General features: G+C 38.1%; 1 protein-coding gene across 1 annotated transcript in view; it reads right to left on the reverse strand.

Moving 5' to 3' along the window:
• Positions 1–27,538, reverse strand: part of HCN1 (hyperpolarization activated cyclic nucleotide gated potassium channel 1) — a 200,048-nt gene that overhangs the window by 13,458 nt on the left and 159,052 nt on the right. The window contains exon 6 of the mRNA XM_086770318.1: positions 6,360–6,600. Coding sequence (XP_086626444.1) covers positions 6,360–6,600 — 241 coding nt within the window. The remainder of the gene's footprint in view (positions 1–6,359; positions 6,601–27,538) is intronic.

Raw genomic sequence — 27,538 nt, forward strand, 5'->3', positions numbered from 1 at the left:
CTCTAACACAGTATCTATTTAAAACAGAGAAAAGGGGTTATAATTTCCTGGAACATACTTCTGGGTTGCTGAATAAAGGAAAGCCTGTGTAAATACAGGTGGGGAAAACAGATGGAGAAAGGAAACGATAGCAGGGACACAAGTCTTATCTTGTGTTCTTTGAGGCTGAGAGGAATTTTGCCAGTGACTACAGCAAGAGCAGGATGAGACCACAATGAACAACCAGTCCTCTGCCCACCAGCAAGAATGAAAATAAAGTAACAGCAGAGTCCTGAATGTGTTCCCAGAAATCCTCCCTTTAGTGAGTTGCACTGAGCCTTACTGGTCGGGTAGTGCTGGATTTATTTCTTTCTTTTTCTCTTTGCAGGCATGCAAGCCCCACACAAACACGCTGGTTAAGCACCAGTGCAGTTCAGCAGGTGCATTCCTGGATCAGGACTGCACGCCCAGAGTAGTTCCCCTTACTTCATGGGGCTGGCAGCTGGAGGGGAACAGGATGTCAAGAAACCACTCCGCTCATCAATGTGCTCTGCAGTGGCTTTAGGATAGCTTTAACCTTTAAAAAGGGCTAACAATCTGAGACAAGTTATAAAATGGCAAAATGCTGCTTTTCTCCTTTGTTGCCCAAGCAGGAGCTTGCATTCCGTAGCAGTGCACGTGAACCCCAGCAGACTGCGGCTGAGGTTAGGGGTGGGTCACAAGGCAATAGGGAGCAAAAGGCCTTTCCAGAAGGGAAAGAGAACTCGCAGAGCCAGATCTTATTGCAATGACTAAAGGAGCTCTGATGACATGCAGAGCCAACTGAGTAAGAGGAAGGAAATTGTTGGAAAGGAGTTCTTTAACTAAAGCAAACTTATCTTTGGTTTATTATACTCCTGCATGTTTGTTGTTGTTATTAATCACGAGACATTTTGAATCACCAACATATTACAACACCAACATACATATTACTATGGAGTGATTCTGATATAATTTACTCCAGCAAAAACCAGAATTGCCTCGTAGCAGTGTTATTACATCAGTTTGTGCCAATGTATATTGGTATAATGTAAATTAGATTAGGATAAGGCTCATGACACACATTATTATTTCTGCTCTGTAAATTTCTGCAGTAAATTATGAACTATGCTTCTCTGTAAGCAAAAGGCTCATATTCTTGTGCTTCATCTGTAAAGACTTCAAATCTTTGCTTTTTACCAATTTTAAGTGTCTAGTGAGGAAGAAATACACAATCTGTTCAGTAATTCCTCCTATCACAAGAAGCCTTTGAGTAATTTCTAACACAATCACCTGGTACTGAAAGGAAAAGGCTTAGTAGGAATAAAAGCTGGCAATTTTCTCCCTACCATTTACTACTGGGATTATAGCATAAATGAGTTTGAACTACCGAGGTATTAAAGAAGAGAAAAAAAATGCACTGAGACAGACAAAAAAATTGGGGAGTTCTCATTCTTCACTGCCACATACTTAATAAAGACTTTACATTTTCTGTATTTTAAACTGCAGCTACTCAAAACCACAGGTCAGATGACAAAAATGTAAATAATTTAGCCATCACAACATCCTTAAAAATAAAATTGCTTATATTTTTCACCTGTCTCCTGATTTTTATTCTCTCTCTCAGGAAGGCTGAATTTCAGCGTGTTCATCTCAAGCTTGCAATTCAACTTAGGTGCAAACACACATGCAGTCGGGTTTTCCTACTTGCTGTTCAAAAGGGACAGGTGTAAGCACCTTCCCACTCTTTTCTAGCTTCTGAAGGTTGCTTTAGTCTTTTTCAGACGTGCTCTTCCCCCTTGCATGTTCTTTCCTTTCCCATCAATTTCATTCACGTGATGTTTCCCTGCACTTGCATTTTCTCTCTCTCATATTTCTTGGCAGTACCCATAACCTGGCTCCTACACACTCTCTCTGCTGACCTCCATCTCGCTTCCCAGACTCTTCTGAGCTCCCCTGTGGTATTGTCCTATGTGTTAATAGTCCTGACCATCCACTCTGTCCTGGCCTTCTTCAGTCACATTTTACTCTCCCTGCCCATCCTACAGAAGCAGCTAGAAGGAGAAGGTCATAATTTCCATCGAGGGCAACCTTGTTTCCCCTCATATGAAAAGTGTGTCAGTCTCAGTGGGAGAAGCTTCTCTTTTATTCACGATGAGAAAAGACGCGCTTACTGCTTTGCTGAAAGTAGCAGCAATCCCATTCCTAATAAAGAAGAACTGGAAAACATTTTATAAAACAGTGGGAACAAGTGAAGGAAGACATTAAAAAATCCACAGATGTTTAGGAAAAATTAATATTGCTGTATTTCCTCAAAAATAACAAGATATGGTCATGGAGAATCCAATGAAAGCAGCTATAGAGTATCAAAATCCTGTAATTCTCCATTAATAACTGTGGCTTACATAATTTCACTGATGTAGAAATGACTATATGACTGCACAATACAGCAAAAACTAGCTTCTCATATTCTTCATTGTGTAATTCAAGTTCCTTCTATTAAAACTCACACAAACACACCATGCGAGGACAGAGAGTTTAAGTTAAAGCAATAAAAATTTACTATTTTCTTTAAATGCCAGTAAAAGGCAAAGGAAAATAGATTGTCCTAAATCTTTATGAAACAATCCTTCCGTTGATTCGTGTTTGTTAAAGACATAATTTATGACACTCTCTTTAAAACATTTCCTCTGTGGTCATTACTGAAAGGTTTGAAAGAACACAGCCAATTTCAAATCACACTTTTTTTTTCTGAACATATTTATCATCTAATAACCGGGGGATATTGTTTTTTAGTATGTTGACTGCAGATCTGAGGGAGCATAAACTAGTCACTATTTCTCATGCGCTTCCTTACACATTTTGTGTATTCCATTGAAGGGGGAGTGGGGGAGAGGGTGAAGGGGGTACATGGCCTAGGGAAGAGGATAATACCAGAAATTAGTTTCAGATTCTTGCTAGTACTTGGAGTAGATACGTAGGATGATAATATTATTCAATCAGCACTCTGAAAAGAACTTGTTGTGGTGAAAATTAGCATTCTGTGTGCTGCTGGGCTTAGTAATGTTCCTGCACACAAAGTTCAAGAAGATTAGATTTATGAACACACACAAAGGTTAAGGGAGAGGATGCTCTTCCCACAGGAATACCAATGAACAGACCATAAGATCTCTGTGGTTCCTGTCTTGTACTTACTCTTTCCCTCCAAAAAGGAGAAACCAGTGAGCACAGATGAGGAAAGAGGCAGGTGATATCAAGCCCAGATCTATGAAGGAGTCTAGAGTCACCACTCTGCACCTCCCTCAAACATCAACAGAGAACATAAAGCAGAGGTGAAGTGTAGTCTGATTAATCTGTTCCATAGATAGTTATCCAGGCACATTCTTCTGAGAAGAATTTCAAAGCAAATGTCAGGTTTACCTAGTTTCATGTAAGACTTATAACACCCAGATCCATAGGGAAGCCTGTTTTTTAATTAAGAGCAAAGATCAGGCAAGAGAATTTAAATGTTCAACAGCATCTCATTATTCAAACCGCCATCTATTTCCTCTCTTTATTTCTGCAACTTTTGGTTTTCCAGGCTCTCACTCTCCCAATAGTCTTTATTCAAGCTTCTCCCAAATTCTGGTGACATTGCTTTGGTTCTTCTTAAATCTTGACTTTCACACTAACCTCCAGTTCTCCAACAACTCCAGGGTGTAAGAAGCTTTCTACTAATACAATGCTATCAATATACAAGCATTTTACATATTGTAAGTTTGCTAAATGTTTTCCAAATTCAAAAAGTAGGATAGTGGTGAAACCCTCCATGAGTTCTGGAGGCAAGCCTCCTTCTCCACAGGCTCCTACTGAATCTCCCCAAAGCCAGGGCCACTGGAAAACTCAGCTCTGGGACACACCTGACATCCAGTGGTTACTATCTCTGAGTTGGGACTGGGAACTTCCAATTCATAAGACATCTAAAAATTAAAAAAAAAATGATACATTTAGGTACAGTATACCCTTCTCACCTGTGTGTCCTTCCCTTGCTTGTGAGAGCACAAGTGTTGATACTGATTTATTGTGTCAGTCCTGGGAGCTATACAGTTGAAGTTATAAGTTGCACATTCTTAAATGATATGTCAGCCTCAAATTTTGCATGTGTCCATTAGGCAAAAAGGAGTTATTGGTCTTAGGATTTGAACACTTACTCTTTCAGTTTGTTACTGTTTCACTGTGCAACATTTCTTGTGTCTCCTTTGGTCAGGAAGCTTTGCTCAGATACAGATACACATTTCAGGGAAAGAGTGACTTTACCAAAAAGAAGAGAATATTAGACTTTTTTTTTTCTTCTTTGACAAATCAAACCTTTTCAATTCACAGTTATCTGATGTGCAGCTTGTTTCCTCTCTTTTTAGCTGCAGTCAAATAGGTGATTCTTCTCCAGGGTCTGAAATCCCCTTCTTGGAATTCACAATGCTATCTGATATTTTGTTAAAACATATCTGAATCACAACATTTTGGATCTTAGGGCACTTTCTTTCTCAGGTTCCTCTCCCTGTGCACTCACCCTTCCTCCCCTCTGCTTGTCTCTCCTCTCCAGTTTCCCAAGTGGACCTAGACTGGCAACACAGGAGCTACCACCTTAGGCTCCCCCTCACTAACAAAACCACAACACCAGGCTACATCCAGCAGCAGCTGTTATCTCCCATTTGCCAAGCAGCTGTTAGACTTTGGGTGCCTTTGCCCCTATTTTTGCACCCCTTGTCTCATCCCACCTGCAGTTTGGATGAGCAAAACTCCTTTGGTATGCAGTGTATTAAATTTTTGCAACATCTTGCAAAATGTTATATTGCAAATAGCTCTTTTTTTTTTTTTTTTTTTTTTTGTCTGCATTCCTGCTAAGAAGGGTAGCGGATGAACAGGATGAGCTAAGTAGTCGTTTGCACAGCAACAACAGGCTGACAGTTATGTAAAATACTTCCATGTGCAATCTCCTCTGATCCTCTGCTGGTGCAGAGAAGTATTACGGTCAGATTCAGCACACAGGCTCTTGCAAACTCATTTTCATAAACTGGGGCACTGCTAAGCAGAGAGAAGACCAAGACCAAGGTTGCCCTGTTTCTTCATCCTCAGCATTTACCTTTTCTTTCTCCTTAATCTCCTGTCTTCAGCATCTAAGTTTAAGCCCGTGGGATAAGCACAAGACCTCTTTACTGAAGTGCTTCTACAAATACTGGTATAAATCACCTTGCAGAGGCTACTGCACAGTGTCAAGGCCTGCTGGCCAGATCAGTAGGAGTTGCTATTATTCTAAAATGGGATTAGTTAAGTAACTCTATAGCCCCATTCAAACACTGAGCCCAGTTCACTTTTCTAAGCTTCTGATTTCTGTATACCAGCTAAATGACACTGATTAGGTTTTCAATTGAACATTTTCTGAAAGGCTTTTGACTCAGTTCTGGGATGATTCATGGGATTCAAAGAAAATTGATACAATGACCAACTAACTGTAACTGTCATGGGCAGCAGTGGTACACATAAATGTTCAGTTTCTGGAAATCAGCCTTGCTGCTACGCACAGAAGCAGACACCTTGTCTACTGCAGAAAGACATTTTACCACAAGGAACAACATGTTCATACCAGTCAATTATTATATGGGAAAAAAAAAGAGATTGCTTTCATCCAAATATAAATATTCAGATGCCTTCATCTAAATGAAAGCCTATTTTTCATTAGGATTACCAGATGAATTTAATTTTGATTAAAATTCATGTCTGGTTTTTATTAATATACATCTGTTAGAGAGCACCTAGTCAGATAGGGAGTCCAATTTCTCATAGTATATATTGGAACGATAAACACTGCTGTGTGCTAAAAGTCAGTGTAACAGCTTGAAATGTTCGTGAATACCAAAATATCACATATAAATAATGGTCTTTTGTGCACTGCCTGATTTTGTAGTTCTTACAGTGATTTTTACCTTTTAGAAGTACTTTACATTTATGACTCAAAAACTGTATCCCTTTTCAAAGACAACGCATCCTGTTTATTTTACCTTTAAATAGCTATAAAATTACTATGGAAATTATTATATTTTTATTTAAATACTGTCTGTTAAATAACAGTGCTCTTAATTCAGAATAACTTCAAAATTCAAGAAGGTCATTCTACATCTTCAACAACTATCCTCACAGCAGTAAGAAGACTCTGAATGTCTTCTTCAGAAATCTTTTTTTTTTGCATTCTTCACTGCAGTTGGAAATGTCTAGGCAAAAGACACTCAGCAGACTTATTATGATGTTTCTATGTGTCTGTTATCTCAACATGTTTTGTTATAGTGCATTCAGTCCAATGTTATAATTCATTTTTTCCTACTCACCTCCAAAGTAAGAGCCATCTGTTAGCTTCAGCTCCTTGTTGGATTTAGTGATGACACCAGCAACACCATGCTGAATGAAATACATCTTTTTACCCACAGCCCCTTCTCGGATAATGTAATCTCCGGGTTGGAACACCTCAAATCGCAGTTTGCTTAGCATGGCAGTCACAAAATTTGGGTCTGCATTAGCAAAAAGAGGCATTGTAGCAACCAGCTTCCGACAATTGAAGTTGACAATCTCCTAAATAGGAAGGAAACATAGTGATAATAATGGTCAGCAAATATATGGGCATTAAAAAAAGACATTCTACTTTCTTCACAAAGAAGCTCTTTATGCACATATTGGACTTTTCCGTATTTCTTTCTGTGCCTAATTTTTTAATCTTTTCATTATATTTTATGTGTTTCCAGTGAAGTGATTGAAACAACAGTGCAGTCTGATTTGTATTTCTGAGGTGAAATTTTTCACATGTTATTTATTATTCCCCTTGGATTTTATGGGGGGAAATATGACAGAAAGATAAAAATTAAACAGGAATTACACTGCTTGACAACAAGACTAGTTGCTGCAACAACTGTATTAAGCAATGAAGTTATGCAAGCCCTTTGTTTTCAAATATTACATCAGTGACAGCTTTCTGACCAGAACAATTCCGATGGTTATATCAATGTGCATTACAGTTAGCTGCAGGGCTAGCTGAAATCAACGGGAAGAATTCCTTCCCAGAATTTTAATTTGTTTTATAAACATAGAGGTATACATTCCTGCCCTTCAAAGAAAGGCATATACAGTAGACCCTTATACGCAGAAAGCAGTGCTATTTTCCTAAGACTGGTTACAGGCCTTAAGGGCATCTCCCACCAATAATATTTACATTTACAGAGACAACTCTGAGCACATCTACATGAGAGTATTAGTACCAAAAAGCTGCAAATATCCTACTTGCTTTAAATGAAAAAAAAAAAAAAAGAACAATTTCTGAAAGAGTTTCAAGCTCATTTTTGCAGATCTTACTTTGTATTAGGAAACTTAACATGGTCCGTTGTCATACAGACAGAGCTGAGATTAATCAACATTACACATGGAGAGGGGTTCAGGTAGGCAACATCTGCTGAGTTAGCAACCCAAACATGAGAAGAAGAGCATATATGATCATCTGTATATAAATGCACACAGAGCAAATAAAAGAAAAGTACAACCAGCACTCACCTAACTGCTTTGGAAAATTAAATATTATTTCATTGTCAGTGGAGTATCCCTACCACATCTCACACAAAGCCAAGGTTTTGTGACTGATGTAAAGGAGATATCCTGCCTACCAGTGCTCTTATACCCTTGACTGAGGCCCATTACACTGCTGCTGGAAGTTGCTTTTTCAACTTCTCATGCATCTGCTGTCTCGTACTTAGATAACTCACATATCCCATGCAGCCATCTCTCTGGACAGCAAGCTCAGATACACTTTCCACAGTTCAAATTCATTTATTTTCCTCCTATCCCCCACCATGTGATATCCTTCTTGCAGACATGATGGGGAAGTTCAGCTAATTCCACAGTATCTCCATCAATGTCTTATTTTCCACTAAAGAAAGAAAAAACAGGGCAAAATTACTTCCTAGTATTACTCCTAGCAGAAACTTATGATATATTCTGACAATCCCACAATAAAGTGTCATCATATAATGGCAAAGTGGAAACAGAAGTGTCTCTAAGCAGAAATGAACATTGATCCTTAACAACGGGCAGTACAGCGATTCTCTTTAACCCTGGTCTCAGTAGTATCAGATCTATATACTTAGATAAACACTATATATGCCTTTTTCCCCTCCTCTGGAATGAGCCAAGGAGATAGGAAAAAAAATACATAATTTTATAGAATTATAATTCAATGCAGATTTAATTCCAGAATTATTGGGTTAAAGGTAGAGTGAATGAACAGTAAGATGCTACATCTTTGAAGTCAAACACTAAACGTCAATTGAATTCAGTGGGGATATGATTCCAGCAAGAACATTTTATCTGAGAATTATTTATAAGTTATGGAAATAGAACAGGCCTTCTCTTCCACCACTTTTCACCGTACTGCCTCACGCTCCCCCACCCTCTCTGATTGCCATAACTTCCCCTTCTTATGAGGGTTTTGGCATGCCGGAAACACTGCATCATGTATGAACTCCATAGCTAAGTATAAATGGGTTGGATTAAGACACGAGGAGACAGATCTGAGACCAAGAGCAGACTTCTTCCTGGCTGCATAAAACTTGAAATGTACAGGAATACATGGCAGGAATGGAAACAGAAAAAATGTGAGGAAAAAGAGCACTAATATTTGTAATGACTGGGAGACTCCTACTTATAGAAAGGAAGAGCAGTCTGGCTATGACTCCCACCCACTGCAAGCAAAGACATGGAACCTACTGGTGCAACACTATGGGACAATACTATTTACACATATGACATCAAAATTAGAGCTTAAAAAACTCCCACAAACTAGTCTTGCTTGTAAAAACACATAGAAAATTTTATGCAAGATGTGGTGCTGCTTGCCTGAATCCAAAAATTATCTCAAGCAACACCACTGCAAGGTGTGAGCTACTAGATAGGTGTCACTGGCATGCAAGACCACTGAATCCTGCTGAGTCATCAAGTCAAGAGGAGTAATCCCAGCCTACCACTTCAAGTACATTCTGCATGAGGGAACAAATATTAAAAAGATATTCCAGCTCAATGTCTTTCTAAAGGATGAGGAAAAGCCTGTTTTTCTTCTCATCTAAATACTCCATTTCTTAGTAAAGCTTCATCCACCACCTTCCTCCCAAGTGAAATTTATTCTCTGCTCCCACTGCTGGCAGTATGGTGGCATCATGTGAGGAGTCCCAGACTACATGCTCAGCTCTACAGGAGACTGCCTTACTGCAGTCTTGGCTGATGCTGGAAAGTTGGCACTAACCATTACCTTGCCTTGCTCAGGGACTTTTCAGCAGACTTGCTGCTTGTTTTCTGTTTCTGAAAGTGAATAGTTTGTCTTGCATGCCCAGGAGGCAGAGAGAGGAAATTACTAAAGACAGCAAAAAATTGACTGGAAATTATATAGAAGCTGGTGGCAAGTACAGAAAAGGCTGGGAGAGTGGAAAGTTCAACGCCAGTCATGATCAGGAAGAAATAGTAAAATAGATCTAAGTGGAGTAGTACTAGAGAGAAAATGTGAGAAAAACAAAAAGAAGGAACACAAAGACCTAGAAGCAAGGGAAAAAAGAAGGCAGGAAGGTTGACTTTAAAAACAGATTGAGAAACTGAAAATCCTGAAAAAGTGAGAGCACAGCAGCACAAAACCTGAAGAAAAGGTATCTGGAGTGAAAGCTGAGAAGTAGGGCAGATGAAGTAAACAAAACGGAAATTGGAGAAAAAAACCTACACGATTAGTAATGTATCTTCATATCATCATAGAAGAGCATGATATAGACAGAGAGGAGAATTCAGACCTGTATGTCTCCTCTGCGCACAGCCAGTCCAGCACAACTAGACAGGAACTAGTTCGTCTTGGGAATCTCAACAAAATGCCCCTTGTTGCAGGATTTTCGCCCTTGGATTGCCGTGTCGTCTTATGGCTCCATCTTCTGTCCACTTTTCTCTCTCAATATGTAAGTTATATCTGGATATATCCATGTATACACACACGTTACCTGCTCAGTCTGAGTTGCCTAATGAAGGTACCAACACAGCTACAAAACCACCCTGCTATGATAATTTCAGCCATTATAGACTAGTAATGCGTTCGTTTTTCATTTTGTTGATTAGTTTTCTGTGAAAGTTTATGCTAAAGTACAAACTTTCCTTATTTAAGACATTAGAAGGTGGAAAATTACTCAGAGAGAAAGAAATGTGTCATTTTTAAGTGCTTTGTTTTTCTTTAAAGTGTTCTTTTATTTAAATATGAGATCATTCAGAACAAGTGAAATACATTTCCCTGAGTCTTAATCACAGGCAGTGCTGCAATTTCAGATTCTTGTGTATTACTTTAACTATCACCTTGGGGAGAAAGAACCAGAAAAGATTAGAAGTGTGCTTTATGTAACTCAGAAAGTGCTAAGAGAAATAGCCCCATGTTTTAAAAGAAAAGTAACAAAAGAAAAAACTGCCAAATTAAAAGTTGTCATTTTATGCAGAGAAAAAACTTTCACTCACATTTGCTTAGAGTTAATTCTTTGGTGCCAGATAGGAACCAGAATATCCTGGCCAATATGATATTTTAATTAAATGAAATAATCATGATTTTGTCTCACCTCTACGTGAAGAAAACACCAAGTGAAGCCTCCGGAAAGGATTAGAAGTATATTATAGCGGTTAAAGGGCAAGAGTGATTCAGACCTACGTAGAGCAAGTGTTGATCTAGTTCACATATTGGTCTCTGTTACAAAAGAACTAAGTCAGAGGTGCAATGGTCTGCTTTATATAGGAGAGCGGTTAGGTAATTACACTGGTTCCTGCCCCTTTATACTGGTTTTATTATTCATCTTGGCCTTCCTGGCTATTTTTTCAAACTGATGTTAGAGCATCAGGTATCTGCCTGGGTTCAATATTTCTGGATGACTGCTCCGATGCATCTCAAGATGTCACATTTACAGAGGCATTTGCAAGGCTGTCTTAGCTGTGACCAGGGCACAGCAGTGGCCAACTTCTCAGATGGCATATGTAGGAGTTTTTAGGACCTTTTCTCCAGTAGATTTTTAGATAAAGGTAGTGCTTTTACTTAGACTGACTGGAAAAAGCTGTTGCTAGGAAAAAAAAAAAGCAGACAAAGTTCTTGAAAGGTCTTTGCTTTTCCCCACTAATCCAATTGAGATAATAAAATGTATTACTTCCATCTACAAACTATGTCCTTCTTATGTGTATGCAACCAAAGTCTGTTTTATGACTACATCGAAAAATAACTTAGTTTCATTAGGTCACTTCTACATACTAACGTAAAAATCTAGTGCTTAACTTGAACAATGTACACCTTTTTTTTTTCTGAGTGTCCCTCCTTTACACTCTCCTTTCAAAGGATGAGAAACTAAATCAGTGTTAATTTCCTGGCTGTTGAAAGGAAGAAATCACTTTACTGAGAAAGCTGTTTTTCCTCTTAGAAATAACTCACAGAAGAAAAACTACTGAGCAAGTGATTAAGAAAGAACTATAGGAAAAAGCATGATATTTAGGGGTTTGGGACTGTATGAGCAGGTTAAAAATATTTAAGCTAGGCTTTAAGGAGTCATATTCTTTACGTGTTCATGATTTCCTGTAATTTTTTAACCCATTGGTCAATTATAGTCGACTTTGGCAGAAAGGAGGCATCTCACTGCTATTAAGTTCTCACAGATTTTATGACAGCAGGCAATCAGGAGGACTAGGATTAGTATCCTACTGAGGGAATGACTACATCATTAGCTCACAACTTGTTTCATGCCAGAAAATCTGTACGTGGCAACAGGATGCAATATTTTTCATTTCTGGTGCACCTGAAATTGTTCAAATCGCTTTGACACATTCTGTTTAATCAGCTATACAGAGTGTATGACTTAAAAATAAATTTTGCTCAGGAGCTTTCATGTAAGTAATAAAGACTATGTAAATTTTTCTCTTTGAATGGGATTTTCACTATTTTTAATTTTTCAATTATATTGATCAATTTTACAACAAAGACCCTGCTTAAATTTTACTTACAAATATGGTAACTCTTGGATTTATGGCATCATTTATGCCTAGGACTGCATTGAGAAACACAGTTCTTTTTTCTTCAAGACATGGATATTTTCCCATTCTGTCAGCACAGTTGGATATTGGGAGTGTGTAGGTTTTAGCAAACCTCACTGTCTGGCCCCGTCGGCTATGTATTTTAAAGCTGAAGAATACTCTGATCTGAGGTAACCTACATGTTTGATCTACAGACAATTCACAAAACCTGAAAAAACTCTGATATCTAAGGCAAAGGCAGTCCACGTGATCTCAGCTGCCTTGAAAACCAATGGCCAGCCTGTCCATTTATATTTTCAAAGCTCTCAGGTCCCCAAGAGATAAGCTTAGGCAGGCAAAAGGAAGGGAGGAATAAATATGCTTTCCAGCCAAATGATGAGTGAAATCCTCTGCTTGGATTCTACCAGGACCGAGTTCAAGCAGGTTTGTTTTTTTTTTCCATCTCGCTCTGATGAACTCAATTTAAGGCAACTTAGCCTTAAAGAAAGTATATGGTAGCTAGTATTGCTGTTTCTTAAGAGAAAGTAATCCTTTTTACGCATTTGCTAGCAGAAGGGATATAGGTTTGACTAATTACATTTTCTTGGCTTCATTGATTAAACGTTGGCCTTCTGCATACTTTTCTATCATTCCCTACTTGATTAGAATTTTCTATTCAACTCCTTATATGCATTTTTTATGCTTCAGAATTATTATTGCATTAAATTCAAATGCAGGCAGGACAATCCTTTTGAGGATATGGTTCAACCAAATCTCCAATAAAGTCAGTCTGATGAAGGATATCCATCTTCTTCCCAGCTTAATTGAGTTAATGGAGCTTAAGGGAGAGCAATTCTGTGCATCTCATTCTTCTCTTCTCTGGATCTTCCATTATATTTAGAAGACTTTAAAAGAGCCCTTTCATTTATTCAACTGTCCATCCATTCCTTAACTGGACTATTTTAAAAGGGAATTTAGCTTTCATCTTCTTCATTGTTCTGAAATGTTCTATGCCTCTTAAGTCTGGTTTCCAGCTCGGAAAAGGACGAGAAGCATCAAAATCAGAGCAGTGATACAGGCAATGTTTTAAGGTAGCCTGTAATTGTGAGATAGCCAGTCTAATTTTAAAAGCCTGAGAAGTCCTAATAATCCAGATAGGTACTTAAAGTTTGGGCCAGTTCACCAGTCTCTATTTCTTGCAGGTTTTCCCTTCTGAATTGTACTGCTGAACAAATTTCCCGAATGCTCTTTGTAAAAAAACCACCCACAGTTCATTACAGAAGGTAATATGGAATTAGTACTGTATGATATAGCAGTTGCTGTAAAGAATGTTCCCTTTTATTAACTGAATAAATAAACTGCAATTTGCAAATGTATTTAATAATAATGATTTCAATTTTCTGCCCCTGACTAACCAAATATCTTCATTCTCATTTGTATGTGTGTATGTTTGTGTGTTATACTCACTAATAATATAGTATTTACTAAATAATATCTTGGGCCGGGGGCACTTAAGACTGAAATCTCGGTTTAGTAACGCATTTCAAACATTGAAGTTGTTCCATTGTGCCAATGAGACTACAGATTTAAACACATGTATTGTCAGTTTGTGGCAGAAAGATGAATCGTAAGAGATGTGAAGTTTACAAAATCCTGTTGGTACCCACATCTTGTTGGTACCCATATCAGAAACTTGTGTTAGTACATGGAAGAGTAGTGTGAATTACTAATAATTTTTGTTGTACAAATTAATGAAGCAAATCTCATGTTTTTCTAAAACAGTGATTAAGAAACAGGAGAAAGCTGATTTTGCTAATAATTACAAAACTTTGTCTAGTCTGCTTGCTCACAGGTTAATATCGACTGCAGCATTGCTTTTCCACTGACTTTGGATCTTCCAGTCACTCCCTCTATATTGTAATCTGATAATTCTAGAAACCATATTCATTCTTGTGCATTTGTACTGAAACTCCGGTGATACCACTTGCTAACACCAATCAATTTGTGGTTGACCTTGTATGTGACCTGTGTGGCATCTACTACTCTATATCCTTCAAGAACAAAAAAGCTCAAATGCCACTTATAGCTTTTTTTTAATGTAGAGTACTGCTTACATTCACCAAAGTCAGTGAGATTTCATCTGATTGCCAGGGAGAAAAAAAAAATTTTTAGAATAGTGCTGGAAAGAGTGCTGGTGGTGTCAGGACAGCGCTTGATTCACCTGATTGCAAGAAAGAGTAGCTACCCATGACAGAAAGAAGAGGAAGAGACAGTGGAGTTTCACAAATACAGTTTGAGTTACAGTTATATGTGTGTGACTTATTAGGTAAAACATGTTGATTTGGGTGCTTTGTTGTAGAAAATATGTCAGTCAGAATTCAGAACACCATGTGATGTCTGAACAATACAGTTTCTCTTGCTGAAGAAAGGGAAGGCCATGAAAAGAATAACTTGTAGATGAAAGCAGGGATTAAAAAATCTGTGTTTGAAGGTAGCAGAGGGCTGACCGGGAGCTAAAACAAACTACTGAAGCTAAGAACTAGGTGGTAGGAAAAGATCAACATTCCTTAGGAGAAATAGAAAGCTATGGCTTGGATCTAAATTTCTGTGTTGGCATATTTCTGATTTGCACTTGTTTGATGAAGATCAGAAATTGAACGCAGGAACACTTCCACGGAGAGTTTATCGTGAGCTCTGCAACAGGCAAGAAATTGCTTCTGTTATCCCATGCCTCCCTCTTTGTCCAGTCTCCAGTCCCCTGTGTACTCCAGCCCAAATGGCCAAAACAACTGAGTCAGCCAGGAGGTCGTAATCAAGATAATTTGCTTTATCTACACCCTATATGTGTGGTTTAGCTGACACAATAACAACAACAACCAGGAAAACAGTTATTTAAAAATCAGTGGTGATTTGTTCACCGAGTTATTTTGAAGCCCTCCAAGAGCTCTGGATCAGAAATACTGTTATCTTGTTAATTGCTAGGTTAACACTTACTTCTTATTATGAATTAAAAGCTCATTGGTTCAAAGTCTCTCTCTCTATAAAATTATTAAGTGGCTAAAATTAAATCTTACTGATTTTACTGGATAAATCCCAGTTAGCTGAGCTTGAAATATCCACACTGAAATTATGTTTAGAGTTCTTGAGTACATTTTTGTTTGCATCTGATTTGATTTGTAACCATTCAATGAAGGCCTACTCTGTATTACTATCTGGGAGAAACAGCAAACTCCTAACTTTATTAACACACAATATCTAAACACTGCTACGTTATATATAATCTGCATCTTAAAGTGCTGAAAAAGACAATTTGTAAACAATGAGAAGATTTGTTTAGATTTCTTAGACAAATGTGTCACAGAACCTTGAATGCCCACGTGTGTACGTGCTAGAATATTTACAACATCAGCTGCAGAGGTACACATCTATATATAACAGGAGGATATAAAAAGAAAGATAAGGAGGATGCGCAATCCCTTTCTAATTCTGAATCAGCCTTCATCACTGCTTTACTACGTGAACTGGGGAAGCTAATAATGAGACCATTTGAATTTGCCTTCTAAAGAAAACTACGGAAAAGAGTGCTGGAGTGGGATCAGGCAGAAGGGCTCAGTGATGTTACGTTGGGAGTAGCAACTTGTGACACAAGTGCAAAGAGCTCATGACCCACATTCAGGCCACTGCAGTGGAGCACAAGCACACAGTAGAAAAATACTGAAAGTGCTGATTCTAGAGGCCAGTTTCACAAGGAAACATGAGGATGATGCTCAGTTGTAAGGGTGGAGGGCTGGCTCCAGAAGAGATATATCAGATGGTAAAAATGAAGTCTTTGGGAGTAACTTAGCAGAGTGACAGCCAGCCAGCCCTGAAGATAGAATTTACTTGAAAATGCCACTTTGGCTAATATTGGTAGCTGCATGGTAAAGAGATGTATAAATGGCACTGGAGGTGTAAAGAGTGGAAGAAATTCTGAGGAGTGCGAGTAGGCATGATGACAGCAAGAACAGCCTGGACAGCAGATCATGTGGAGGAAAGAGAAGGCAAACTGGCAGGAGTAGACTAGTCAATGTGTAAGAGTAATAAAAGCTGGAGCAAAAGTAATGCAATAGACTCGTTAAACACCCAGTAGGCAGACACAATTAATCATGGCACGGTATCAGAGTAACAAAGTGTGAGTCACATTACAACTAGGAGTCAAATCATGGTCAAGACTTCACAGATCAAGGATGCATGCGACATCCTCAGCATTTCTACCTCCTGAACATTTTTGTTCTAGGGAGCATGGAGAGGTGGTGGCTATGTAAATAATATACAAGAGACCAGAGGAGATACCTGTAGCCTTCTGTCACCTACATTTAGTAATTATGCTGTGCTTGCTCTCTGCATGCAATCACTAAGGTCTTAAATATTTGTGCTTGTGCTTTCTTTCCAGAACAAGACATGCACTAAAAGCAAGAGGGCCTGATGACAGCAGGCCACTCAGGAACTGCCATTAGCATCTGTGCATGAGACACAGCAGCCATAGGATGCAGGTGCATAGGTAGTGCCACGTTCTTTACGTCAGTTAAATATTCTTTTTCAAAACAATTTCAGTTCATCTGCTTGCCCAAAGTTTTAAATTTATTTAATCATTAATAGCATTTAAGTACAATTATATTACTCACTTCATAAATTAAATATAGGCTGAGGATTATTTCCATAAGAAATATGTTCCTATAATTTATTCAGAGAGATTTTCAAATGATCTTAAGACTATATCTTAATCTCTACTTTTATGAATAAATTTATCAATATTGATTTTATATTATAGGAGACCCCTTAAAACCCTTGTCATTACAGTTCATTTTAAGGTAATATATTACAAATATAGACTGGTGGCATAAGAAATAGGTGTTAAGATACACTGTAACAGTGACAAATACAAAGACAATACTGGAGTACAAAATGCAATGTATGTATTTAGCACAATGCAAAGATTGTTACAGAGTATAATGTAGTGTTTTTCTCACACATACATCTTGGACATGTGCATTTGCATGTATATGCCTGAAAGTCTGTGTATGTGTGTATATATATGCATACATATATGCTTTCCCACACATATATGTGTACATGGACATATCTAGGTACATATTTGTACATTTAATGTAAAAAAATCAAAGTTTAGCTAATTAGTATGTCCCATTATAACTATATTTCAAATTAGTTTTAGTTAAATATTTAGAGGTTAAAATAGCTCATGTAAGAGTGTGTGCTTGTATAACGAGGTTACAATCTACAAGCAAAAAGGTGAGAGGAAAGAAGATTCTGCTCCTAGTCCCAATTATGTTCCTTGGAAATGAAATGTCCCGATGTTCTATATTCTGCAAGGACACATGATCTGTATCTATTTTCAGCAAACATCTTCTCACATGGTGGCCTAAAAATAGGCCAGCCATGAACTTTAAATAATGGCTCAGGAAGGGTATTAACCTCTTTCTCACATTCTAAGTTTGTCCCATTGCTGTAAGTATAAATATTATGAACAACGTATCTGGTGTTAGAGAATGACAAAGCAAGCTACATACACCTCCATTTCTGCTTCTCTGCAGATGTCATTGCCTCTTAATTCCTCTCAAGGTCTGTTATATATTAAGCCATCCACATAGAATATTGATAGCATTTCTCTTCCTCTCAGGAGTGCATTTAGTCCGTGACAGGCCCTAAAAAGCATAAACTATTTAATTTACAACCACTACTGAGGAGAGACTTTCTGCTCTTGGTGAAATGTGGACGATTATGGCATTTTCATAAATACACAAGTGTTTATACAATGTGTGGCAATGAATGCTACAATGAGTAGCTAGTTTTTTGTTTTGAGAACTGTCGATGTCTGTATTTCCCAAATAATCTGTTACAACTCCCATAGCATAATGTTCTCATCAGGTATATTTTTCAAATGATTCTCCATAGTTCTACTCTTTTCTTACTTTTTTAATAGGCATAGACCCATCTTTGCTTCCTGATTTGCAATTTAGTACAAGAAAAAACTCCTCTACATGAAAGACCCTTATTTTAAGTACATGTAAGTGACATTCATGAGATCACAGAAATAAATATTAAATAGTGTTCAGTTGCACAGTAAACTAATGACTGCAATCCAGGCTGAAATAAAAGCTGTTATTTACAAAGAATATTACTTTTCTTTAAGCTATATATAACCACACAGACATTTATTTTATCTACAAAATAGTTTAGCCTTCTAGCAAGGCACCATCCGTTGCCTCAAATGGCCTGTAGTGATCAGAGCACTCAAACATGCAATGATCAGCTCACAAAACTTGCAACTATTAGAGCTACTTAGTAGTATCCTCTCAGCCAACCACAGAGATTTTGCTTTTCACAAATAAGGGAAAAGAAAAAACAGATTTATGTAGAAGGAAATTAACAAACATAGACTCCACAGAAGAAGCTAGGAGATTAAAATCCTCTTAGGGGAACTCCTTCCCAGTCAGTGCTTCACTCCTACTGAGGCTGGCTTAGGCTCCAGCGCTACCGCTGAGCAGGACTGTGTGAAGGTACCATGAAAGACACAGAGACAACAGATAAAAACCACTGCCTTGAACTCAGCCCGGGAGCTACCGGGAAGTCTGTACCTGCACTCACAGTGTCAGACTCCACATTTCGCACATTTTTAACTCCACTCACCTCTAATAATCATATATCACAGTAGTTTAGTCCCAAGGAGAGGAATACTCTTGTTAATCCCTAAAAATATCAGACACTAAGTACCTTCAGTGTTAGACACCTACCTTTAAACTAAACAAGTGCAATTAAACATATTGTGCATCCACAGCTATGCTAAACGTCATTATCTGTCCATTTATAGGTAAATAAATTTTTTTTTTCAATTTCCAGTTCCATTTTATCTCTTATATAAAGACTCTTCATCAAAAGAGATCACACTTGCAAAAGATTATTTTGCAACCGAGAAGGAGACCCCAATTTTTCAGGTATTAAGACTTCAGGAAAAAAAAAAAAAAGTACTTCACCTTTGGCTTACCTACAAGACAGTTGTTGTTTTTTTTTTTTTTCTTATTGTGTTTGCTAGAGAACAGCAACAGTCCAAAATTACAGATTAGAGAGAGTTTTGTGCAGGTTTCAAAATAATGTACATTTTTTTTTGTTCAAGTTGCACTAGGAAAAAAGCAAAACAATGATCTAGTATTGCCATTGCAGAGTTTAATTTGGGTATCTCCCACAGCTTTAACAAGATTTACCTTCTTAAATCACCAGTGTGCCAACTGGAAAGTAAGTTCATAAATGTGCATTCAGAACAGATTTTGTGCTCTGTTGTTTTTTGTTCTCCTTGTCTTTGCCTTTGAGATCACATGCTTTTAAAAGGCAACTCCAAATTTATGTATGGGAAATGCTGTGTACTTTTCTGTATGCTGTTACTACCACAATCGTAATGTGGAACTGAGTGCACAAAAATAGACACATGCATTTGCTTCTGCATCAGACAGTTCACGGCATATTTATCTCCTCTTGCTGGTGGTGAGTCACAACGCTAATCTTTATTTGTGGTGACTTTCATGGACACGTTTAAAGGATGCCCACTCAATACAGAAACACCACTTTTACTGACTCTGGATCTGGAATTTAAATCCCACCATGAAAACTCAAGGAAATTATGTTCTTTCGCACCACCTCCAAGAATGAAATTTACAGGGAAGGGGTCTGGACACATCCATACTATGCATCCCTGTCTTGACTGCACCACATTCTCTACTGGGATCAAGGCTGCATCCTGCCCTATGCTTCCCCTCTTCCTCTTCCCACACTCCACTTCTGCAAGTGCCACGACTTTTTACTGCAGAAGCCCTCAAGGGGAAAATGGAGAACCATGGAAGGTACTATATTGCTTTCCTGTAGCCAGATCCTACATCTCCTAATCTTGAATTAAAACAGACAATGTCATTTCCAACCCCGCATCAAGAATTGCCTTTTCTTTATCTTTCATTTATCTTCAATTACTCTCTAAAGGGTTCAAAGGAGCATGTGTTACCTTCTGCTGTTTTAACGTTAAGGACTTATGGTCACAATTCAGGGATTAGGGAAACAGATAATTTGGTTTTAGTTAAATAAACAAAAACTTTCCAAATCCTACCAGAGAGGAAACTAGCCAACCAAAGCAAGCACAATGTTAAAAGAATGTGTTTACGTAAGTTGAGCTAACCCAGAAGTCATCTCAGGTACTTTGTTATTATTTTTAACCTCCTAAAAATCAGCAAAGCCATCTATAATTACAATAGCATATTCAGACCTAATAGAAATGAACATGCTGCGGTAAGCATTGTCTAGTATGTAATAACCTTTCCTGGCTTTCAGCAGAAGCTGCATGTAGGAAAAAAAAACAAAAGTGCTTGACTCTTTCCATCCACTGCCCCTAGCACTACCTGTGCATCAGCTAGCTGAACAATCCTTCACTCCATTAAAAACTGAGACACAATAGACACATGGAAGCATGATCTTGCACTGAATAAGGCAATGGTGCAAAATCCTCCTCTGCGGGACAGCACTCCTGTTGCATTAGCTGCTGTGCTCTCAGTGCACCAGACCTGGGGGCCCACGAAAACCTTTCTGGTTCTGCTCTTCAGATGCCTTAGCAGTGGTTCAGACAGAAGCAGGTGCAGTCTGTATTTACTCTTCTATAATGAGATTTGACATCTCTCACAGCAATTAGTTTGCATCTAAATAGTCTGGTATTTTTCTCAAATGAAAGGCAAATACTGCGCTAAGATTCAGGGATTTGATTTGGATTAGTATATTTGAAGAGCTCATGAAAGAACTGTCATGTCTGAAATATTTATTAAACAATTATGACAAAGGAATCTCGTACGTGTAGTAACAAGTCTGTTCAAAGTCATAATTACTGAGAAATGCTGCTGTACCGTTATCTGTAGTATTGGAAACAGACAGATTATGGACTTCCCAAACCATGTCTCAGCTCAGGATGGATTTGCTAACGAAGCATGTCAAACACAGAAGGAACTGCGATCAGAGTTTCTTCAATATGTGCAACAGCAAGGAAAGTGGCTGACAATTCAAAAGCCGTGTCTCAGCTGCAGCGCGTACACCCGTGTATGTCCATACACCGAGGAGCAGACACACTCCCCGTAGCTCAGGAAATCAAACTACATTGTCTTAGGTCCCTGGGAAACTGAGTTCAGTGTGCACCCAGAATTTGTTGCCATGTCATGCTCTCTGCAGCAAAGCAACTTAAAAAACAATAATCAAATCAGCTGGTGACTGCCTGCTCATTTCCAACGTTAACACCTGAAAGGAGGTTGTGGGGAGGTGGATGTTGGTCTTTTCTCCCAAATAACTCATGATGAGAGAAAAAGGCCTCAAGTTGCAGCAGGGGAGGTTTAGGTTGGATATTAGGAAACACTTCTTTACTGAAAGAGTGGTCAGGCACTGGAACAGGCTGCCCAGGGAAGTGTTAGAGTCACCATCCCTGAATGCGTTCAAAAAAACATGGAGACGTCGCACTTCGGGACATGGTTTAGTAGTCATGGTGGTGCTGCATTGACAGTTGGACTTGATGATCTTAGAGGTCTTTTCCAACCCCAATGATTCAATGATTCAAATGGCCCATTTGTTATTATTTTTAATTTTAAAAACTTATAGTCCTTCCTAAGAGGTTTCCAGGAGTTTGCTTAAGCTCTGTATACATAGACTATTATTTAGGCACACAGATCTTTGAAAAATACCAGTTCTTTCTTTTTCTCAGCGTTTGTCAAATAAATAATGCTGTGGTATACCGGCATTTATTCTGCAAGACTGACATGCTGCATAATTCTTTCATGACTTCAGTACTCCAGAGTATGAACTAAAGTTACATTTTATCTGTGTCTATGTGAAAAAAAAGCTTTCAACACACTAGAGAAGTATTCACTCTCTCCATATAGCTATATAAAGAGATACTTAAATGAGTTCCAGTATGACTATATCTATAATTCTCATGTATTTTCCCTAGTTCTCCTCTTTAAGCTTGATATAAAAATATATGCATACAGAAATGCATAAACGTACAGTGGATTATAATGAAAGAACTACCTTTTTATCTTTTATGATCTAAATTCATGGACCTAAATTATTATGGAGGCAAAATATTTGGAATTTGCAATAATTTCATACTGACTCTGATACTTTATTATTTTTAATAAACTTATTTGATTTTCTACCATTATTTTAATGTTTGATGGCCTGTATCCAAAAATCATAATGTCTACACTATTAAAAAAGAATTGAAGCACACTGTGGTCTAATCACACCACATTTTGGCCTCATACTGTTAACTTTAGAGATGCTCAATCCTTTGTGCATAGGGTTGTAGTACAGTCTAAATGACAATATAATGTTTTGTGATTTCTGAATACAAGTATTAGATAGAAGGAAAGATATTACAAAAGGAAGTAAGTTTTAATAGGAAAAAGGAGAAGGTTAACAACTGGGGGGAAAAAAAAATGAAGTTACCAAATTGACAAATTTGAAATTAATTTTTAAAGGGCCAAATACATCTGCTAAAAATATACTCAATTTATGTACATGTACCAAACTGATTTAGTTTTAGTCCTGTTTTCACTTAGATACAATGACAAATATCAACTATAAATCCAGTAATGGAAGCTTTCCATTATTTTGTTGTGAGAGTACCTCCTTTACAAGAACTGTCACAAAATGCCACCCTTGATGCAACATTAAGCATCGTGCAAGCTCCTTTTCAGAATCTTATACCTGACTCATTAGGCTGTAATGGGTACCATAATATACTTACTTTCACTACCCCTATGGGAACAACAAAGGCCAAGAACTTCACATAGTTCTGCTCAATTTCAGAAACAGCACTGTATAAAGATGAAGAAGCTTGTTAAAAGGAAAGTAAAAGCAGCTTCCTATGGGCTGGTTGGGAATCACTGATGGAGAGCAACGTTAAGTGACACACCTAAACAAATACATAAAATAATGTATCCATTACCTCTCAGGAGCAAGCTCTTGCACTTATAATTAAAAAAAAAAAAGGTAAACTCAATGGTTGGCAGTGACTAAGAAAGCAAATTAATGTTAGGAATTATTAGGAAAGGAATTATCTGTGTTATTATAACATCAGTATGCTAGCTGCAGATCTCGTGTTCTCATCTCTAAAAGGCTATAGTAGAGCCAGGAAAAAATTTTGAGACTGGCAGGAAGGATGATCATGGGGGTGAGCTGGCTTCTGTGCAAGAAAGAATTAAGCTGAATTGTTCTCTTTACCTTCAGAAAAATACAGTTTAAGGATGTTATCATAGAACTCCATAAAATCTTAATCGGCCTGTGATGGTTGGGTAGGAATTGACTGTACTATCACTTTTGCTACAAGAATTTATGGCCATCAAAACCAAAAAACAGTAGAAGCCAGGTTCAACCTCAAAATGAGGAGGTGGTTTCTCATGCAGCAGGGTATCGGTCTGTGCTCCTTGCCAAATGATTATCTGGTTGCAGTGAGAGTACGTGGATTCAAGAGGAGTGTAAATATGTAACTGGAAGACATATGTACTAAGGATTACCCAGTAGACAAATCACAACAGTCTCAGAGAATCCCTTAAACTGAAAATACTGGGAGTCATTCAATGGAAATACCATACTTGCCCTGTTCTCATTCTTCTCTGGGCATCCATCTACAGCCACTGCTGGTGAGGCTGGTGGCTTAGACAAATGCCAGAGCTGAGCCACTTCAACATTTCTTACACTCTGTTCTTAGATTAAAGTACTTATGCAAAAGGACTTGGGGGTACTGATGGTTGAGATGCTCAACATGAGCTAGCAATGCACACCTGCAGCCCAGAAAGCCAGCCGCATCCTGGGCTGCATCAAGAGTAGCGTGGCCAGCAGGTTGAGGGAAGTGATTCTGCCCCTCTACTCCACTCTGATGAGACCCCACGTGGTGTACTGCGTCCAGCTCTGGAGCCCGCAACATAGCCAGGACATGGACCTGTTGGAGCGAGTCCAGAGGAGAGCCACAAAGTTGATCAGAGGGCTGGAGCACCTCTCCTATGAGGACAGGCTGAGAGAGTTGAGGTTTTTCAGCCTGGAGAAGAGGAGGCTCCAGGGAGACCTTATAGCAGTCTTCCAGTACTTAAAGGGGGCCTACAGGAAAAATGGGGAGAAAGTTTTTAGCAGGGCCTGTTGTGATAGGACAAGGGGTAATGGTTTTAAAATAGTGGGAGGTAGATTTAGATTGGATATTAGGAAAAAAATTTTTACAGTGCGAGTTGTAGAACACTGGAACAGGTTGCCCAGAGAGGTGGTGGATGCCCCATCCCTGGAAACGTTCAAGGCCAGGCTGGATGAGGCTCTGAGAAATCTGATCTGGTTGGAGATGTCCCTGCTCCTTGCAGGGGAGTTGGACTAGATGACCTTTAAAGGTCCTTTCCAACCCAAAGTATTCTATGATTCTGCGTTTCTAAGTCTTTACACTTTGTTTCAGGTAACTTAAACTGTAATTCAGGTGTCCTTTTGGAAGAGATTTCTCTAAGCTGTGGGGTTTTTTTAGTTGTTAATTTTTTTTTCTTGCTGTCTGTATCATCCATTTCATGTCATGACAGTTATGCAGCTATAAAGTCCCCACTTTTGGGACTAGGGCCTTCTAATGCCAAATGATGTTCAAGCATGTAGATGTAAAGAACTCTTTGAGTTTAAAAATATGAACTTCAGAAAACTTTCCAAGTATCTCCGTCTCTTGAAGAAACAGAGATTATACTTATATTATCTATAAATATATAAAGGAAACAAGTTAATTGCTACCAATTGCTAATTACTACCTCAAGAAATGAGGGAGGGAGATAGTTAATTGCAAATGCTATTAAAGGCAGAATTTATTTCGCATGTCAACTGCTGTTTGAAGACACAGCCTTTTTTCTAACCTAGTCAGCTAGGTTTTCTTTACAGAGAGTGTGTACAGGGGGATGGTATGTGTGGAAAGAGCCTGATGATTAGCTCGTACTTGTTGCAGAACTTGTACAGAGCCACGCATAGGTTTGATGAATCCAACCCTTCATGGCCTCAACAAAGCAATTTAAAATCTTCCACGTCTACTGAAATTGTAACTGCCAGGAGTCTCCTGACTATCTGCTTCTCAAGAAGGCTGGACAGTTATTATCAGATAAGCCTAACTGTGGAAAAGGAGATATGCTTTTCAATAAAAGTGAAATTTCTGAATTTAATGAAAAGAAACCTTTGAATCTTCACTTTCATCAGAGAGCACCTTTCCTTACAAGTAGGCAATAGCACACCACGTATGGCAATGCATGGCTAATTCAGTTTGAGTGTGTAGAGCTGAGGACATCCAATTAAGTACATTACCATGGGACTAATATACCCAAATTGTGCAACTAATTTAACCAGGGGGAAGATAAAGTTTTTAAGTCTAATTTTCTAATGAGTGTCTACCTTAGTTCCTAGTCATTGAAGGGAATTTCTTTATTAATACAAGCTTATCCTTGAATTATACAGTCAGCTACTAGTTGCTTTATGAAGCTCCTAGAGAGAGCCTTGTAAAATTTAAAAATGTTCAGAATTCACTTTTTCCTTTTTTTTTATGAAGCCCTAGTTAATCCCCACAATAAACATGACTCTATTTCTGTTACCCAATAACGTTAGCCAGTCACACATATACATCAAACTGTTTCTTAAGTTTTCACTACTTTAATCATTCAATCTACCATGAATGTTCCATACATAAGTTTCAGAAACTCAGTAAAATGAACATTCATCCTCTTTTACCAAAAAAGTCTTACCTCTACTATAAGGATATATGGCTTTATTAGTAGTATTTATCATGTAAGAATTAATTTTACACCATATTTTCACAAATTCTATGTCCTTTAGCTATTTTTAATGGTTAAATGATTAAATTTATATGATGCATAATTATTTTTCCACTAAAAAAGAGTGAGCCAAAATTTTAAAACATGGATCAAAAAAAGGTCATCAGTCCTGGAGACAGGCTAGGTGTGGGAAATTTCAGCCCATACAGTAAACTTGGACAGTTGGGAAAATACTGCAACTTTTAAAATAAACTTTGATGACATTAATGCTATAATTACGCAGCAGTTTGTGTGGTTTCTTTTGTTCTGCTTCCTGTAAGTGAGGAAACAATGGTTTCAGGTGAATGTCTTCATCAGAAGCTACTTTCATCAAGCTAAGAATGCCCTGTGGAGACTGAATGTTTAACTCTTACCCTGTGCTAAACTCAAAGTATAATAAAACGTAGGATTCATTAAAAACTTAAGAAATGCAGAAAATACTTATTTCTGAATGATGCAGCTAGGGTACCTGTGCTTTTGCCTGGACCTTACAGCCTTGTGCAGTCGTTGGCACATAAGACGGTGTGTCTCGTTCAATATATGAACTGTTGTGCTCTGCCTTTAAAAGGCTCTAATTTGTTATCCATTAGCAAAATCAAAAAGCCACTACCTGCACTACCAAACTGCAGATACTGAAGTGGCAGCTAAAATAGAATTTGAAACTGCTACTGCTACTAAGCAAACACCCAAGTGCTGTTTTCAGGGCACAGTGTGTGAGCTGCTGCCAGAATTTGGACAGATTTGCTGTGGAACCTATTCTGGCATTGCCACTGTCCACTTTCTTTTTTTTTTCTAGTTCTTTTTCTGGAATAACTATTGTATTGTCACGAGGGCAGTGTGCAACTTGATTGCTTGATTGTAGCTGAGTAAATACATTTTTATTATATAATACAGAGAACAAAGAAGACATGCTAAGTACAGCATGATCACAGCAAAACCAGAAGCCACTCCTTCCGTGAAATTCTATTCTTACTCCATGTTTTTAGTAGCTCATTAATTTTTGAAATTTTCCATGCTTGATCTCTCCCCAGGAGTGCTTTTTGCTTTTTGCGCTTGATCAAATTTGCCTTGCTGCTCTTAAGCAGTAAGAAAAAAGAAAGGGAAGAGGACAGGACTAAGAAAGGGAGGGAGAGAGGGAATAAGCATGAAGGGAGGGTGAAAAGGAAGAAAAGACAGGTAATTAAAGTGTCATAACTGAAAACTGCTGTTAGTAGAAGAAGATTTTGCAATGGAAGGATACTGAACTTCATTTATAAAGAAAGAAATGTTTTCTTTTAGAGTAGAAATAGATGAAATAGTTTCTGATGTCAGTGACAGATGCTTCTGTTCTTTTAAGAAAACAAAAACTCCATACTGGCCAAGATTCACGTTTTAACTGCCCCTGTACTTTAGGGATAAGTTTTCAGTCCTACATGATAGATTTTATAGTACATTCTCCTCTTAACATTTCAAAAGCTACCAAGGGCAGACTCAGGATAAACTGACAGAAGCAGTGCAGAAGCCAGAGCCCTCCAGCTGCCCTCCAAAACACTTACAAATCCAGAATATAATGAAATGGGTCAGGCTACATCTGTGTT

Source organism: Chlamydotis macqueenii, chromosome Z, assembly GCF_036417535.1.
Source record: "Chlamydotis macqueenii isolate bChlMac1 chromosome Z, bChlMac1.mat, whole genome shotgun sequence".
In the NCBI taxonomy this organism is placed as follows: Eukaryota; Metazoa; Chordata; class Aves; order Otidiformes; family Otididae; genus Chlamydotis; species Chlamydotis macqueenii.